The sequence below is a fragment of the Drosophila subobscura genome, chromosome O, assembly GCF_008121235.1.
Source record: "Drosophila subobscura isolate 14011-0131.10 chromosome O, UCBerk_Dsub_1.0, whole genome shotgun sequence".
NCBI classification, from domain to species: Eukaryota; Metazoa; Arthropoda; class Insecta; order Diptera; family Drosophilidae; genus Drosophila; species Drosophila subobscura.
In genome coordinates this window covers 10,060,750-10,078,268 of record NC_048533.1, presented here as the reverse complement: position 1 = coordinate 10,078,268, position 17,519 = coordinate 10,060,750, and the positions used below count along the sequence as shown (strand labels likewise).

At 43.7% G+C, this 17,519-nt stretch overlaps 2 protein-coding genes across 2 annotated transcripts; both read left to right on the top strand.

Annotated features, from left to right (window-relative positions):
• The first annotated feature begins 476 nt into the window (after positions 1 to 476).
• On the top strand, positions 477 to 4,392 carry LOC117897326 (probable serine/threonine-protein kinase tsuA). The gene is made up of 5 exons (XM_034806096.1): positions 477 to 1,216; positions 1,342 to 1,736; positions 1,804 to 2,599; positions 2,660 to 2,970; positions 3,034 to 4,392. Exons 1-5 carry the CDS (start codon positions 1,145 to 1,147, stop codon positions 3,383 to 3,385), a joined length of 1,926 nt encoding a protein of 641 aa, XP_034661987.1. The 5' UTR covers positions 477 to 1,144; the 3' UTR covers positions 3,386 to 4,392.
• A 2,185-nt stretch (positions 4,393 to 6,577) lies between these two features.
• On the top strand, positions 6,578 to 17,183 carry LOC117898841 (relaxin receptor 2). The gene is made up of 9 exons (XM_034808516.1): positions 6,578 to 6,665; positions 8,969 to 9,253; positions 9,575 to 9,755; positions 9,818 to 10,102; positions 10,778 to 10,849; positions 12,001 to 12,072; positions 15,728 to 15,799; positions 15,872 to 16,315; positions 16,373 to 17,183. The coding sequence occupies exons 1-9, from the start codon at positions 6,578 to 6,580 to the stop codon at positions 17,181 to 17,183; spliced, it is 2,310 nt and encodes a 769-aa protein (XP_034664407.1).
• Positions 17,184 to 17,519: the final 336 nt, after the last annotated feature.

Genomic DNA, 17,519 nt, shown 5'->3' with positions numbered 1-17,519 from the left:
ATATATTGTTTTGTGGCGGAATACTTTCCTAGACTGGCGAAAATATCAATATGGATATATATAATCAACGCAACTACTTGTTGGAACTCGGAGAAAATTGCTTATGATTGCTTCTGTTTGATAAGATATACCCGCGACTTCTTGATTGTACTTATCGATGACAGGGTTGGGCTGGGACACATATCGGTACTTTTGTGCGATAGGTTAGAGTGGAACTAAGCGCGTACTTAAATCTATGTTGAAAAGTTCGAAGTTTGAGCGGATAATCACAAGTATTACTGGAACTCTTTGATATGGTATATCCTATATCAATATAATTGGAAAAATACTTTGAAAATTTATTGGGCTGTTGAAAGACTTGGATCAAATTAATTTACGGTATATTTTGAAAAGGAGTATGTGTATTTCGGTGCATTTCTTAGACTCAGATGGTATTTTTTATCCACCCATCCGCGGTCACACTGAAGTGCATGCCAACAACAATGCGTGCGTTTGTTTTTCGTTTTTTTTTTCGTTCAATACATCCATAAAAAACGAAATTCATCTGGCCCCGAGGCACTAACAATCGCGACTACGGCACGCGTGGATGTGAATAAATGCGGAGATGCATTGCCTGAAGAGATAATACGGTCAACAAGCAGATTTCTAAAAAAAGTGAATCAGAATTTTTCCAGCGCACATACACACACATGCAAATGAGACACATGCATACACAGAAAGCAAACCAGTTGTTGGTGGTGTTGTAAATAAGTGCAAGTAAATCAGAGTCAGGCAGGCAGCGATCGAGAAGTCCCCATAAAGCAAAAGAAAGGGAACAAAACAAGAGAAAGAGAGATACAGAGAACGTGCAACGAGCGACAGGGAAAAGTGGAAAAGCAGCTCCACCCCCTATTTGGGTGCAACACACACGCTTGGCTGGGTACGCGACAGCAGAACGTCGAACGTCAGTCAGGCATCAACGGCTACCCGGGAATCAGAGCCCAGTCCACCTTCCTAGCAGGCAAGCAGCCCCCGTCTGTCCGCCAGTTGGAGCGGCACTCACTCTGGAAAGCAATTTTCTGGTAGCGACGGCAACGGCAATCAAGAGACGGCAAGCAGAAATAATTGTTCCGGCGAAACACCGACACCACAATTAGCTGCCAGAATGGAGCTGAAAGTCTGGGTTGAGGGCATCCAGCGGATTGTCTGTGGCGTGACGGTGAATACGACGTGTCAGGTATGTGGTGTAGTGCTGATGGGCTAATTGGAAACCATTTCCATTGGCCACCACTGATTGGTATTGATTTTGTTGTTAATAATGAATGTCTCTATCCATCTACCATCTTCTGTGCCATGGTATAGGATGTGGTGTTTGCCTTGGCCCATGCCACGGGCAAAGTGGGGCGCTTCACGCTGATCGAACGATGGCGCAATAATGAACGACACCTGGCACCCAATGAGAATCCCATGAAGCTGCTACTCAAATGGGGCGAGTATGCAAATGATGTGCAATTTATATTGCAGCGCTCGGAGAATAAAGCTCAGCAGCAGCCAACGCAGCAGACGCAACAGCAGCAGCAGCAGCAGCAGGGAAACAATAACAACAACAACAATTATGCTGTGATGACAACGAAAAAACCGCTGGGTCCAAACAATAGCAATAGCAACAGCAGCGGCAAGCCAGCGCCCACCTTGCAAAAACAAAAATCGAATGTGGAACTCAGCTACCGGACAAAGGAATTGAAAAAGAGTTTTGGGTGCGTTTCGTCTTTATGATACGATTAAATGATTATTAAAACTCATAATTAAATGCTTCTCTTGCAGCGGTTACGATGCCAAGCAGTTTGATAATATTGGCATAGTCAAGGGCATACCCCAGCAGCAGCAGCCGCAGCAGCCAGCACCACCGAATGCCACACCTGTCGCCACGCCCTCACCATCGCCACCGCAGGCAGCCAAGGAGCAAGTGCCACCGCCGCCGCCGCAGCAGCTGCTGCTGGATAACATTGCAGCAGCGCCCATAGTGGCCAAGCATGAGAAGTCTTTGTCGAATCCACTAGATATGAGCAGCAGCAATGTCTCCAATCTGGCTGCAGTGGCCGCCAATGGCTACAATGATTTGTACAACAACAACAGCAGCAGTCAGAATATTTACAGCCAGCTGAGCAAATCGAGCAGTGAACTGCGACGCGCCAGCCCCAATGAAATGTACTACAGCAACAACAACAACAATAACAATATAAATAATAACAATAACAACTCACCGGAGCTGTATAAACAAGCAACGCAAATACCAACAATATCGGCAAATGGAGCTCTAGTGCCGCCACCGTATCGTGATCCGCCGCCGCCCAGGAACAGTCCCATGTGCCAGAATCAGCGCAGCAATGCGGATACCATATCCAATGCTTCCTCCTCCACGAATCCCTTTCTCAGCAGCGACTACGATCAGCACAGCAATCACAATAACAACATTAACAATAACAACAACAACAGCGGCAGTGTATCCATGGAGGAGGGTGAAACCATGATGTTCCAGGCCACGCAATACAACGATCTGTTGCAGTTGATTAAATTTCAGCGAGAGAAAATCACAGCACAGCAAATGGAATTACAAAAGGTACAGCTCCAGTTTATGTATAACTAAATTTCGACTAAAATGTTTCCCATTTGTCCACAGTTCGATACGGAAATTGTTTATTTGGAGAGCAAAGAGCGCGATCATGCCCATGAGCTGGAGGCCATTTCGCGGGAGATCTCCAAGGCCGATCAGACCTTTCGGCAGGGCAGCGAACAGCTGCAGACGCTGCAATACGTGGAGGAAGAAAACGAATTGGTCAAGCAGCAGGAGAAGACGCTCAAGTCGGAGATAGCACTGCTGCGCTCCAAATTGGCCAACTGTGAGACCGAGTTGCTGCAGTGCAAGAACAAAATGCGCCTGCTAATGGATGACATAGAGCTGGAGCAGCAACAGCAGCAGCAGAACAATCGGTGAGAGCATTGAAAGACCCTAAGACCCTTGGCTAACTAGTATTTCTTTTATTCGATGGGTAGGCAAACGGTGGAACGTGATTTTCTCATGGAAATGGAGCGAATACAGAGCGAAATTGATCAGGCACTGCACAACACGGACACCTCGAACAAGACGGCGGATAACCTGAAGAAGGAGCTGCTAATGATCGAGCATGCCATTGCCGAGAAGAAGCGTCAGGTGGAGCAGCTGGTCAATGAAATGAAGGAGGTGAATCTGCAGAGTCTGACGACTGTGACCACCACCGAGGAGATCAAGCATCTGCTCGAGGGACAAGCCAACAAACAGGGCAGCAGTCGTCGCATCATTGGCTCACCGCGGCAGCTGGAGACGGCAGTACCGACTAGTAAAAATCCCCATGGCGTTTGGGTCTAGAGCACAGCAGCACACAACGAAACATAAATATTTTTCTAAGCGTGTTTATCAGCAACAAATGTTTTCTGGGAACAAACAATTTGATGGGACACATATCTTGAATGCATAATGGAGTTGAGAGAGCACAACGCTTCCATAATGGATATCACAATTATACACCATAATATTCTATACAAATTTTACAATGATCCATCCGGGGCATTGCCTTAGTTCAATTTACTTTCCGACCACAACAAACACCTAATGGATCTCTCAAACTAATGATTACAATTATTGTTACAACTTTTACAACACAAAAACACACACAAATATCTGCGCACAAAAGTTTGATCTATTTTAGATGCCACATTCCATTTATTTTTTAGTTTCATGTGCTATACTTTTGAGTAGTTTTTTTGTTGCTAGTCTAAAAACCCAATTCCAATCTCCAACAAACGCCGCCATTTGTTGTTAATTTTACTTAAACTAGGAACCTTTAATTGTTGCAATAATTCGGACAAGCCTTTTTACCATTTAAGTAGTGCACTTAGTGATTCGCTTACGAATGGATTTATGTATTCACAAAACACAAATTAAATTACACACAAAATCGATTGTACTGTAAGGCATTTAGGCACAGCTTTAGCAAAAACAAACTGAGAAAAACAATTAATATTTAGCAATGCTTTGTTGAACGTTTCACTTCTAAAGTGCTTAGCCTTAGCCACCGGTTGGGGTTGCCCTGCGTGGAATCCCACACTTAAAGCAAATGCAAAGGCAAATGGTGTTTAAACATTAGTATTTATGGCTGCATATTTTTGTAGTTTTTTGTTTTTAGTTTTAGTTTTTAGTTAGCAATATTTAATAGTTACACACCACAAAAAAACATAAAACAAAAAACACCAACAGCAATGCAATTTAATAATTAATACATATTACTATTAACGTTAAAAGAAAACGATTTAGAATCAATTCTAATTGCATTATAACTAAATAGCGAATAAAAATACAACTTTTATTATTTTTTATTTCTTTAAAACTCGAAAATGTGCATTTTTTTATGTAATTGCGGAACGGGATACAGGACTCAAATAGTAAGTAACAGCAAGAACTACTTTCTGGGTCATCACATCAACAAAAGTATCTTCAGATAAAACATATCTTTAAATTAACGAGCAGTTGGATTAAATATTTAAAAAAAAAACAAGAAAAACGTGCAACTTGTTACCCAGTGGGATTTGAACCAGTTACTGAGCATCCGGCAAAAACTGGCAGCAACCCAACGGACAACGCCACGGCGGGTCAGCCGAACTCTAAAGGAACCTCCGCAGTCCGGACAGCCGAAGCAAAGGCGGCGCTGCAGCTGCTCTGCTGCTGTCTCTGAAAGAGCAAAATAAAATCAGCAACAAATGCCAATGTCAGCTTCAGTTGGCCATTGTGCGTTGACGTGTTTGGTCCTGTACATTCCGAGCATTTTCTCTTGAAGGCAGCGCGCGGTTGTTGTAAACGTTTTTTTGAAACCAAGTGTTGCCTACTTTTGCGGGCTGTACGCATTTGAATGGTCGGTTGGCGGTCGTCGGTGTGTCCTATCGCATTGACACAATCTTCAGCTCTGAAGTGGTCAAGCAAGGGAGCCTTAAGTGGCCACGGCACCACCATCAAGAGCTGGGGACACTGAACGGACATTTTTACGACACTTTTCCACACCAAATGCTGTTCAATTGCGACGATTGAGATAATGAGAGTCCTGTTTTGCTTTGCCTGTTCCTTCTGTGTTCGGGCAGATCATGCATGAGGCGGCCCCAGCTATGACCTTTTGCGGAAATTATGATTCGTCTCTGGCTGACCTTGAGCCTTGCGTTCATTTTGTGACCCGAACCCGAACCCGGACCCTCATATCGATGCGAAAACAATTTCGCCGCGGAACCCCAAGTGTTATTAAACGAAATTTAATCAGCCGCAAAAGAAATGTTGCAGAAAGCAAGGAAGGCCTCCACATTGGTCACATATTGCAGTTCCATTTCGTGGCACATTTTGGCAACTTTATAACCTCAGCTCTGCTCTAATGGATTGCATAAATTAGGGGAATAAAATCGGCTAGTTAAAAAGGGGAACAGCCGCCGCTTGTAGCTGAAATCATTCATTTCATTTGGACAGACTCAGCAGGGAAAATAAAATTAGCTTTGGTCTATGACCAATAATTTGCATAGATTAAAAGTTCTCCTACTCCTCCTGTGATACCTGCCTTTCTCCTGACAAATTTCTTGACTACAAATCGTTGAATTTACACTGTAAGAGATCTTCTACTGTATTCCCTGCCTAAGACCTGCCGACTGTCAAAAGCTTAGCCAGGAAAACCCCTGCTGAGCCAGTCAAATCCTTTGATAATCATGGCTTTAAAACCTTAACTCTGCAACATAAGCTCACTACATAAATTGTGCGAAATGAGACAAGAGCTGAACTCTATTGAACAAGCAAATGAATTTGTCTTTGCTGGAAGGTAGTTTAAGAATTTAGTCATGAACTTTTTGAACTTTTTCTCATACAGTTTCTCTTAAAGCTAATTAAAACCGTCAATAAATATACGACAAGCAATGTATTTTCCTCTTATATTCTATCTTCTACTAAATGATGTCTTTACCAAGATTAAACTGACATTTTAATCCGCTGCAGAAGTCGTAGTTTGAGGGCAACCGTCTTACGGCTAATTAATTTCCGGTGCATCAATTCTTGACGTTCTTTTGCCAGCGCGGTAATCGGATCCCATCAAGTGGAAAGCAGTTACCATACAAAATATTAATTTTGAATTTTATTCTACTCATCCTCCAGCAGCCACCTCTGGCTCATTCCGCTCCATCTGATGTGTAATCCTGGCACTTAAAACTCTCTCTCTCTCTCTCTCGACTCACAGCGAAGCGCGGGGCAACATTAGCCAAATGAAGTGACAAGAAATTAACGAAGAAAAAATATAAGAAATAATAATATAAAAACTCCATGAGTCAGCGCCAAAGAGTTGTTGTTGTGTGTGTGTGTGTGTTTGGGGGCGTGGTCGGAGTGGGACTAGGGCGCTGTGAATGATGAACTCGGTCAAGGAGGAGGAGCAGCAGCAGCAGCCACGCTGGCCCACTAATTAGATAAGCGCGCATCGAAAACAAACCACAGAAGGAGAACGGAACGGAACGGCACCCCCAATCATCCTGGTAGCCAAACAAAATGGTTTATGGCAGGAGCATCGCTGTGGGCGTCTGCCTGATGACCATCGTCATGCTGCTCTCCGCTCTGATATTCTACTTGAGTCTGGGTAAGCGATCCACTCTAACTCTCCTCTACATTAATTTGCAATCTATCAACGAAGCACAAACCAAAAAACAAAAACAACGAGAATCAAATTCCAAACTGCAAAATGCCCATAAATTCTGTGCTCAAAAGTATTTGAAAGTAATTTGTTCTGTAATACGATAAAAACGTAACAACAAAACCACTCAAAAGGGGGTGGGAACACAGAGACGCCTCTGACCATAAAAAAAAAAAATAAATACACAACAGAAAAGTTTGCTCTTGAGCACAAAACAATTTTCCAATGCACAGGATACACTCATAAAGTGAGAAAGATCAAATTAAAACCAAAAAGAGATTTATGCATGGCGAAGGGAGTGCAATTTGCTTGGCAATTTTAAGAGGTAAATCGAAGATGAATTTACAGGGGAGGAAAGACAGGTTTAAAAGAGTAATCTTAATCTTCCAATAAATATTCCTAAATGCAAACTCATTTCCATAATTTATGCACACCAGAAATAATTGTTATTTTCGCTCCTTTGACTCTTACTCCAACTAATTAAAGTTCACTTCGCCAAGTCTTCACTGTACTTAAATTCCTGAGCCCTGATTTCTGCACACTCTACTCCGACGTTGTCCTAGTCGCTGGTTCCTTGTTCCATCCATGCCTTTATCTTGTTTTTACGAGTATCAATATCAATATCATGGCATTTGCTCTGCTTTTTGCTACGCCTCTCAATATTCTATATTTTTTATGCCAATTTGCGTATTGATTTGCCATACAAGCAACACAAACGAAGAAGAAATAGGCAAAGCATTTCTCGATTTATGCCATTTTGTCGCCTCGCATATACCAAGTACATGCATCATGGCCAGAAACAACAAGAAATTATTTAGCTGCCGAGAGAAGCATTTGTCCGGCTTAGGTTTAAATCAGCACCCGACAATAGAAGGAAGGAAGGAAGTTGCTGGAGGCACTGGGACTCATGCTGCTAAAGTGTGTCTCCAGTCTCTCTCTTAGTGCTGAATGTTTGTGGGAATGTGCCTTCTTTTCTCCTAATGAAGTTAGAAATTTATAGCTGAAGAATATGAAGAATTATGCCACAAACTGCTCCAACAAAAGGAAATGCACAAATAGTTCTTGGGAAAAAAGTTTATCGATGTGTAGACATTTGACATTTTTGTGCAGGAGTAGCTGGCATTTTTCTTGAATGCCTTTTGTTTAGGCTACGCAAAGGGATTAATACTTCGTTTATTACTAAGTTTAAGGAAAGCTTGAAGCATAAATGTAAAGAAAAAGATAAAGAAGGTTAAACAGAGCCCAAGGGAAGCAACTGATCAAAGATAGGAATGTTAAAGATATATTTAAAGACTTTTCTGAGCTGTATAAAGGTCATAAAAATCTCTGAGAAAATTAGGGAAAATCCTTTTAGCTTCCCGCCACTCGAAAAAAAACAAACAACCACATTATGACGCCAACTCATATCAGCTGTACCAAAGGATCTCAAGGTGCTGCTCCACTTTCAGTTTTATTTAGTCATTTGTCTAATGAATGAGTGAATGAATGCCCCATAATCGCGTGACTTTAATTGCCAGAATACACGGGCGGGCGACGCCAGTGCCAGACGCAGACAAATCATAAAATTGATAAAGTGAAAAACAAAATTGACATTTTATTTTATGGCAATGGCCGAAAAGAAGCTGCCAGCATTCAGTCAGAAAAACGTCGCAGCTCGAATTAAATCACAGAAACTTATACTTTGAATTTCTTTTGGGCGGCAAACTCTCCCGCTATTTGTTTGTGCAACTTTTGAGGATATATTAATTTGTATGGCATATTAATTTCGCTGGAGCATAAACAAACGTTTGAATCATGCACTGTCAATGCTTGAAAGAAAGGACAAAAAAAACATATTGTTAACAAAGCAAATAAAGAACAAAAAGCGAAACTTTCTTTGGACATTAAGTTTAATTGCTTTGACTTGAGAAGAGACAAGAAATGAAGCAAAGAAATGCTCAAGTTGGGGCAGCGGCATTAAGTTGTCATCTCCAGTTTAAAGTTTTGCCTGCCAGCGATTAGAATAATTACTTATACGCCGCGTGGTGCGCATGATAAGCGGCTGAGACACTAAGCGGGAAGGGTGTGGTAAGGTATTGTGATTTAAGGACGTCCTCCTGTATTTTCCTGAGCCCTGAAAACTAATAAAGAAATTATTTAAAATATTTATGTTTCTCCTCAAACAACTTTACCCAAAACTAATAAGAATCGACTTATCTCTGGTGTCCTTGCCTTTTGGTTTATTAATTATTGTGTGTTGTTTTTGGCAGGACCCTGCCCTTCGGGCAGCTTCGCCTGCGACAATGGCACCCTCTGTGTGCCACAGCGTCAGATGTGCGATAATCGTCCCGACTGTGCCGATGGCAGCGATGAGCATCCAGTGGAGTGCGGCCTGCTCTATGGCAGCAAGGAGATTGCCGATAAAATTGTGCGTAATGCGATTGAAAAGAAACAGCAGCAGCAGCAACAAAATCAGTCGATTGCGAGCACTGTGGAAGCTGCTGTCACGCCAGCGGTGTCAAGGAATCAGAGCCAGACAATGAACTGGACTTGTGGTAGGTGGACGACAACGATTCATTTAGCCAATTCATCAATCAACTGTGCTCCTGCTACAGTCAGTGTGAGCGATTAGCCAAGGCATCAATCGGGGAACTGCTGAAAAAAAATAGAGTTTATCTGGCATTAAATTCGATTTTATAATTGGAATTGATAGTGATGGAAATAATTAATAGAAAAGGCTTTTGATTCGATAAAACTTAACTTTAATGTTGTAAAAAAACATTTAAAAGCAAACATTCACTACCCAAGTGATATCAGCTATCAGAAATGTTTTTGTACCCTTAAAAACTCATAAATCTTCTACCCAAACTCCCCAGATATCGTCACATATCCGCGGACCTGCCGCTGTGGCCAGGGCACCACCCTCTATTGCGGCATCTATGCCAAGCTGCGGCGCTGGCCGCGTATAAGTGCGGAGGTGACCAACCTGATCATCATCCGCAACAATCTGACACTCAGGGAACATGTCTTTGCCAATCTAACGCGTCTACAAAAACTGTAAGTGGCACCAACAGCACACAACATTATAAACTCTTTAAATTCCTTTCTGATATTTCTAGAACCCTAAAATTCAACAACATATCACGTGTGCCCGTGGGCACTTTCGGTGGCTTGACGCAACTGGAACGCCTCGAGTTGAGTCACAATAATATCAGTCATCTGCCACACGGCCTCTTCGCCGAGCTGCACTCCCTCCAGTGGCTCTTCCTGGTCAACAATCATCTGCATCATTTTCCCATGGAGCAACTAAGGTCCGTCCATCGCCTGGAATGGCTGGTCCTCAGCCGGAATCGCCTCACTTTGCGCAATATGCAGTTGCCGAATATTTCCTCGCTTTACGAAGTGTAAGTAAATCGAATTGGGTTGAGTCTTCTATTTTTTAGATTAAAAAACACAAACGAAAGCAAGTCTGCCTCCCCTGTCCCCTCTCCCTGCTGATCTATTCAAGCGTAAAATGCTTTACACTGTCTGCCATTGTTAAGCTGGGTAGCTGGGCAGATGTGTGCTTTGGGTTACTCGGGTATTGGGTGTCGAGCGTCCGGCTCCATGATGGCCCATAAGCTGAATTGCTCTCCAGCACTGGCACAATGCCCTGTCCGAGTTGTTGCAACTTGTTTAGATTTGTTGTAAGTGATGCTTTTGATGTCTTTTCGTTGCGAGTGTCCAAGAATTTGAAGTTCTATTCGTTTATGTACGCGACTGGTTCTAAACAACAGACAGAATGAAGAGTTTTTAGCCATTTAAGATGCAATATTATGTGCTGTAGAATGTGTCCTTTCACTTAGTGGACATTTGTACAGTCAGCAGTGCAACAATTCAACGTTTGCATGGGGCATCGAGTCGCACATCTAAACCCTACCCAAAAGTGTGTCTTGAAGTTCTCTGCACATCGCCTACGTCGCAGCATTCATCTCTTATCCACACGAGCAGAAGACTCGGCTTAAAGCGGTCTTAGAGGCAGAAACCAAACAGATTGTTTCTCGAATGTTAAACATAAATTTGTGTTTATTTTTTTGCAGCTACTTGGATTACAATCGAATCGAATACGTTGGCGAGCAAACTTTTGCGCAATTGGATAATTTACATTTGCTGTAAGTAAAATAAACTTCATCCCCTCCCCCACCACAGAAGCATGAAACGTGGCAGAAGCAGCAGAAAGTGTCGAAAAGTCTATTGAAATATGTTGTACTTAGATTTTATGGGGCGTATGCGTAATTTTTACTCTTCGCTGCATTTTGCTTTCGCTTTCAGTTCCAGGCCTCCCCGCACAGTGTTTTTTCTTTGGATTTTATTTTTGTTGTTCTTTTGTAGATGGATTTATGTGGGTTATATTGAGGGGGGCGTCGAAGGAGCTACATGTTGACATGACATTGAGCAGGATATTGGATCTGCCGTGACACCTACTTTCCCCCCAAGAAATTTATGCACCAATAGGCATAAATTCGCAACTTTTATTGTTTACACAAATAACACATATGCTAAGCAAATAAGTGTTTAAACGAAAAATATTCCACACAGACACGCGGCACACGCAGACTTACAGACACCTCAGCCAATTTGCCAGCATTTATCACAGGCCTCTCCACAGGTGCCAAAAAAACAGCCCTATGGACCGAGCCTAGCCGCCACTGGAGCATACATAATCATTTATTTATGCATCAATAGCTGACAATATAAGTCAATGGGTCGTCTGGGTGCCTAGCTTCCAGCCTGACTGAAAATAAATCAGTTACCCAAATTGCCCCAACGTAAATAAATGTGTTAACCTTAGCAGAACGCCAAGATTTGGCTGGGTTGGGTTTGGTTGGGATGGATAAATTGTTTCGCAATAAGATCATGGAAATGTGTCAGCAATTTAGCTCCGAAATCTGTAGGGCAAACAGTTGGCGGAGGTTCGGGAAATGATTGAGGAATATATTCCAAAGAAGTGCGAAGAAAAAACCGCTGCAAGACAAAGAGCGAAAAGGGTTTAGCGCTCATCATTAAACTAATAAATCCTAAACTATGTGCTAAACTATATTCTGTGACCTGTTTGGAGGAATTCTGAATGCCCTTTGCTGGCAGATAATAATCCTTTTCGCTGGTAAAAATCCTTTCATGGCAACATGTATTCATATGAGAGTACAGTCTGTACCCACATCTGTTTGATTTATTTTCAAAGCCTGAACTTACTTAAATAAGAATTTATTTTCTCTCTATTTTGGCACAATTAAAAAGCTATTTAAATAAATATATTTTCCAGGGACCTGCAGCACAACATCATCAGCCACATACACGGACGAGCGTTTGCCAATTTGGAAAATATTCGGGATATGTGAGTATGAGATTTTTGTGGGAATTCATTTATGGCAGAGTGGATGCCACTTTGAAGTGGGTGGGCGGGGGAGAGGGTTTAAGTTTAGCACCGACACGACACTAAGCATGAATTATGGTGACGCCGAGCTAATTAGCATAATAATACGAATAATGCCAGGACACAAGCAGATGAACTCGGGCCTTGGTCAAAGGAACAAAACCAAAGGAATCGCAGCCAAACAAAGCCGCAGGACACCACACGAAAATATATTTATACGGGAGTAAATTTGCGAGGGGACAGGCCAACTGGCCACTCGCTTTGTGATTCAAACTCGCATTCAATGATATTAATTTGGAGTTCATTAATGCGCAATTACGCATACGCAGGGGTCTGCGGGCTGAGAAATTTCAGTTGAAAACTTTTGTGCCCACAGACAAATAAATAATAAAAATAAAGAAAAAAAAGGGGAGAGAAGAGCTACTGCTAGAGAGATTTCCCTCTATCGATACGTTGCCAGAGGAGTAGATTTTTATGTACTAAAACACGCCCGAACCATAAAAAGAAAGAAAGTTGTGGCAGCAGCCCCTGCAGGGGAAACTAATCTAACCTTTATGGCCATAGTTTATTATTATGAAAATGATATGCAGCTCAACTCTAAAGAAAGTGAAAGTGGGTGCACGTATCTAGAAACAGAAATCGTAAAAACAAACAAATTGTTTGGCGCTTTGAGGAAGAACTTTGATGTGCCTCAGACAGCAAGGCGTATGCCCGGATAATACTTATTCTTAAACACAAAACGAACACTCAACCATTAAAGTGATGCTTTAAGGATTTGCTGGCGCTTTGGCTATGGGAATGCAAACATTTTTTATGTCGCTTTGCCATATATCAATGGCATATTCAATAAATGTCTCCAGCTCCAGCTCTCTCTCTCTCAGTCGTCTACCATCAAGCTGTGGCCTTAATAAATTTACCAACCCATCTACATATGAAGCAGATACATCAGCATATCAAGGAAGATAGCACCACTCCACACACACACAAGCACACTCTTCTAATAAACACCGAGACATCATCCATGAGGTTGTCTGTGACTCGACCAGATTTCATTTTGGTTTAAGTGAAAAAAGTATCTGTGGCGATTTTTGTTTCTTTTGGGACAGAGTCTGACTTCTGGCCACGAAACAGAACAGAACAGAGCAGAATAAACAAACATTATTATGACCGAATAAAAATGCAAATAAATTTGTATTTTATGAGAAAACAATTTCGACAAATCCTGAAAGGGGGCATGGGGACAGACGGAGACGGAGACGGACACTCGGAGCGAAGTCGTTGGCCAATAATGAAGGAGTTTATTGAAATCGACGCTGGTCCGCATAGTCCTTGCTTCATTAGACCCTACACTATCCAATTCCACTCCCGTATCCCTTATGCCTGTTGATCCCCTTACCCCAACCCGTGCAAATGCAAATAATTTGTGACCTTTGGCAGCGTGCGAGGAATTTCTCAGCATTCCTGGAACTGCACAGAAATTCCTCCAGTGGAGAGTCCTTGAGTATTTTTATCTATCAGCTATCCCATCTAAATGCTGCTCATGTATCCAGTCAGCAGGCAGTTCCTTCCTCCGCTTCCTTCTCCCTGGCATTTTCTGCTGATTTGTTTTGTTTGGCCATACATACATATATCCCCCTGGGATGGATGGACAGTTGCTGGCACGGAAAGCGATAAAACAAACGAAAATATTTGTGAAATCGCTGCACTAATTTGATTCCTGCTGTCCGGGCAGGACACTGAGCCACTGACAGGTCATTATGGAGTAGCAGCAGAAGCTTAGGACATCGCATTGGGCTTAAAGACATTCCCACTTCTGCACTCATTGTCCTGCCAAGGAGCTGCTGCTGTTGCCACTGTTGCCACGGTTGCTGCTGTTGTGACGTTAATTATGGTCAATATAAGCCCCTTCCCTTTGCCCATGCCTCGTGCTGCTGGCTCGTGGCAGACAGTGCAACAAATGCCAGAGTACACTCGTCGAGCACATTGCCCCAAAAGAGTTTCACAATTGAAACGTGTCATTTGCCGTGGAAGCGTAAATGGTTTCATTTGGTTAATGTGCTCTTCCCTGTGGGGGCGTACAGTGGGGTACATTGAATGTGGAAGTGCAGTTGCATTGCGTTCGCATTTTCTTTATTGATTTGTGGCTTAGGCTGTGAAATTTAAATGCTTTTCATTTAATTTTGATTGAAAATGATTTGAAGCATTCAACAAGGGGGTTAAAAGTGATTAAAAGCCAGGGAAATGTTTTGCAAAGGAAGAAGTAATCCTGAAGGTTGTCCCAGCTGCAATTTTCAGCCACCCGAAGAAGAGCATTTAGTTGTCTGTCTGGTGCCTGTGGCCCTCTCCATAATTTGTGATATATTTTTCGCACACTGCACGTAGCATAACAACACAGGAATTTATTTGCCTTAAATGTTCTTAAATGCGCATTGACCGCTCCACAACCAACCCATTCTGCCCTTAGGCCACTCTGTGCTGGTGGGTTCTCATCGGATGCTGACGCATTTGTGGGTGCTGGTCACTGGGCCACGTGTGTGTGGGCCCCTGAATGTGCTTGGCCATGAGCGATGGGCATTACCAGAGGCTTAGTTTTTGGGTCCGGTCTTTGGGGCCAACACAACAGCAACTTGTTGCCCGGCCACAGCATTATGTTAATTGTGCGCGCAGTCTGGTTCTTGCCTTTTGGTATTTATGAACTTATTAAGTGTAATATTTATGCGCGGGAACCGCAGCAATGATAATCCCAGAGGCCTGCCGCCTAATAATTAATAACACATTTACATGGCCAATTTTTGCGAGTGTCGAGTGCTAGAGTTAAATGTTTGCTCGAAGATGGAGCTGTGGGCACTTTATAGCCAGCCAGCAATTACCAGCAATCTGTGTGAAAGTCGCTGGGTGTGGGTGCGGGGTGCTGGCCATTGTCTTTGTGCGACAAACCATAAAAACAAACTGTTAACAGTTGGCTTGAGCATTGATTGACCAGACAAGTGCAAGCAATGGAGCTTCAGCTTCCCTTAGTATAAACATCAGCTGCTGCACTTCACACGGCGCCGTGACACAGTGGAGCGATGCCATAATAGGCGGCACAACTCGGCACACAAATGAATGTAATAATAAAAATAAACTTGTACTATTTTGCCACACCCAAAGGCTATCTATCCGCCACTTAGTGGCTTTGCCATATTTAAATGCAATTTTGTTCGATTTCTGGCACCACAGTGCCATGGCCTGTCTGCCTCCGTCTGGCTGTCGTGAATGATGCGCTCTTTCCTGTGGCAACACACAGTTGCAAGCCACAGGATTGATAGACAATGTTTGTGCGCTGATTTATATACTCTGAGTCGCCGCAGCTATTAAATAGAAATTTTGCGCTATTATGTCCAGTCCGGCGGGAACTGAACTCGACTTTATTATGTGACTTTCAGCGGGGTAATCGCTGGCTCTTGCTTCAGCTTAAAGCACACAAAACAGATACAAAAATTACCTAAAAATATAATTGTTGAAAAGTTTTAAAGAGTTTTGGGTTTGGCTTTATCAGCGTGTGTGTGTGTGTGTGTGTGGGCCATTATTCGCGGCTTATGTGAACAAATTCTAAGACGTGCATTTCATTTTACAGCCGCCTTGTCGGCAATCCCATTAAGGAATTATCTGGAGAAACATTTCTGCACAACACTCGACTGGAGGCACTGTAAGTACATGGGTGCGGGGGGGCATCATTTAAGGTTAACAGATAAATACGCCCAAAGGTGTTCCCTTGCAGCTCCCTGGCCCAGATGCCGCTCCACATCCATCGCAGCCTGATGCAGCCGCTGAACATTTCGTTCCTAAATCTGACGGGCATCCGCTACGACCACATTGACTTTGCGGCCATCAATGGCATGCGGAATCTCACGTACATCATTTACGATCGTTTCTTCTACTGCTCCATGACGCCTCGCGTGCGTATGTGCAAGCCATCGACGGATGGCGTGAGCTCCTTCAAGGATCTGCTGAGCAAGCCGGTGCTGCGCTACTCTGCCTGGGTGATGGCCACGCTAACCATCGCCGGCAATGTGCTGGTGCTCTGGGGACGCTTCATCTATCGGGACGAGAACATGGCCGTGACGATGGTCATACGAAATCTGGCCTTGGCTGACATGCTGATGGGCTTTTATCTGATCACCATTGGCATACAGGACTATCGATACAGGAACGAGTATTACAAGTGCGTACCCCAAGAGATACTTTAAAGTTGTTGTTTTTAGAGTTTATCCCCTTGCAGAGTGGTCCTGGACTGGGTTAGCTCGTGGCAGTGCGTGGCCATTGGCACGCTGGCGGTCAGCTCCTCGGAGGTCTCGATGCTCATTCTGGCCTTCATGTCGCTGGAACGTTTCCTGCTCATTGCGGATCCCTTTCGCGGCCATCGCAGCATCAGTGTGCGCATCATGTGCTTCGCCCTGTTCTGCATTTGGGTGACGGGCGTGGGGCTGGCAGTCGCACCCGTCGTGCTCTGGCATTCGAGCACCAGGTTCTATGGCGCTCACTCCGGCACCTGTTTCCCGCTGCACATACACGAGGCCTATCCCGTGGGCTGGCAGTACTCGGCGTTTGTATTTCTGGGCGTCAATCTGCTGCTGCTCGTGATGATCGCGCTGCTGTATACGGCGCTGCTGATCTCCATTTGGCGCACGAGGAGTGCCACACCGCTGTCGCTGCTGGACTGCGAGTTTGCGGTGCGTTTCTTCTTCATTGTGCTGACGGATGTGCTGTGCTGGGTGCCCATTATCGTCATGAAGATCTGGGTGTTCTTCAACTATAATATCTCGGACGATATCTACGCCTGGCTGGTCGTCTTCGTGCTGCCCCTCAACTCAGCCGTCAATCCGCTGCTGTACACCTTCACCACGCCCAAGTATCGCAATCAGATCTTTCTGCGTGGCTGGAAGAAGATTACATCACGCAAGCGGGCCGAAACTGCGAATGGTAATGCAGGCACCATCACCACAGGCACGGCCACGGGCTCCTCGCAGCAGCCGGAAGAGTCCACTGCAATTGCCAAGTCCATGCCGCTGGCCCTGACGCTGGCAAACTAAGGAAAGTTCATCAGAGAGGAGCTGGAACCACGTATACCATCATCAGACATCTATCTATCCCTTTATGTATCTGCGAGTATTTATGTATATCTATGTATAACCATCAGTCTTTGTGTAAGTAAACCAAGGGTAAGCGTGAAATACATTCAATGTGATATTTGTAAGGCCAAGCGCAGTCTTTGACATCACTTTCTCGGGCTTGGGGCGCAGTTTGTGGACCATTTGAACTATCATATTCCCTTCATAATTCATCGAACATTGGCGGTGATAGCTCTCACGATAGGAACTAATGTCATCGCTGAGACCCGGTCTGGCAGCACCAAGAACATACTGCTG